This window comes from Eurypyga helias, unplaced genomic scaffold, assembly GCF_000690775.1.
Source record: "Eurypyga helias isolate BGI_N326 unplaced genomic scaffold, ASM69077v1 scaffold26803, whole genome shotgun sequence".
In the NCBI taxonomy this organism is placed as follows: domain Eukaryota; kingdom Metazoa; phylum Chordata; class Aves; order Eurypygiformes; family Eurypygidae; genus Eurypyga; species Eurypyga helias.
In genome coordinates, this window is record NW_010242232.1 from 1 (window position 1) to 591 (window position 591).

Genomic DNA, 591 nt, shown 5'->3' on the forward strand with positions numbered 1-591 from the left:
CGTGAGGCTGCCCCCTTCCAGTAGCTTCTCCCAGTTGACCCTTCCAGTAGGCTGGACCCTTCCAGGACACCCTCCCAGTAGACCTTTCCAGTGGAGAAGACCCTTCTAGGGGACAAGACCCTCCCAGCTGACCACTCCATTGCACAAGACCCTTCCAGTAGCCTCCCACACTGGATGCCAGGATGTGGGGCGGGGGAGGAATGGGGGGGGATAGGGGGCCGGTCTCCTACCTATGTCTTTCTTAATCGACCTGGTGACAGACTCGTCAAACTCCGGGATCTTGACGGTGCAGGTGAACTTCTCCCCAGAATTCCACTCCTCGGCGCAGATTTTTAGGACACTGCTGAGGCGGTAGCGCCCGTTTTCCAAGCTCTCTGGCTCCCCGGTGGTGACATCCAAGGAATTCCCTTTCTCCCGCGCCCAGGAGAACTTGACGTCCTCCGGAGTTTTGACATTGGTGGCCACGCAGGTGACACTGGCGTTTTGGCTGAGGTAGAGGTCCTCCAAGGAGGGGGGGACGATGGTGACCTCCACTTCTGGTTGGACACCTGGGTGGGAGGGAGGTGTTGAGCTCGAACCTCCATGGATGCC

The 591-nt window shown here is 59.1% G+C and overlaps 1 protein-coding gene across 1 annotated transcript in view; it reads right to left on the reverse strand.

Annotated features, from left to right (window-relative positions):
• Nucleotides 1-230: 230 nt before the first annotated feature.
• LOC104507674 (Ig mu heavy chain disease protein-like) overlaps nt 231-591 on the reverse strand; it is a gene marked incomplete at its 3' end in the record, with an annotated part of 658 nt that continues 297 nt past the window's right edge. Inside the window, exon 2 of the mRNA XM_010149030.1 lies at nt 231-548. Coding sequence (XP_010147332.1) covers nt 231-548 — 318 coding nt within the window. The remainder of the gene's footprint in view (nt 549-591) is intronic.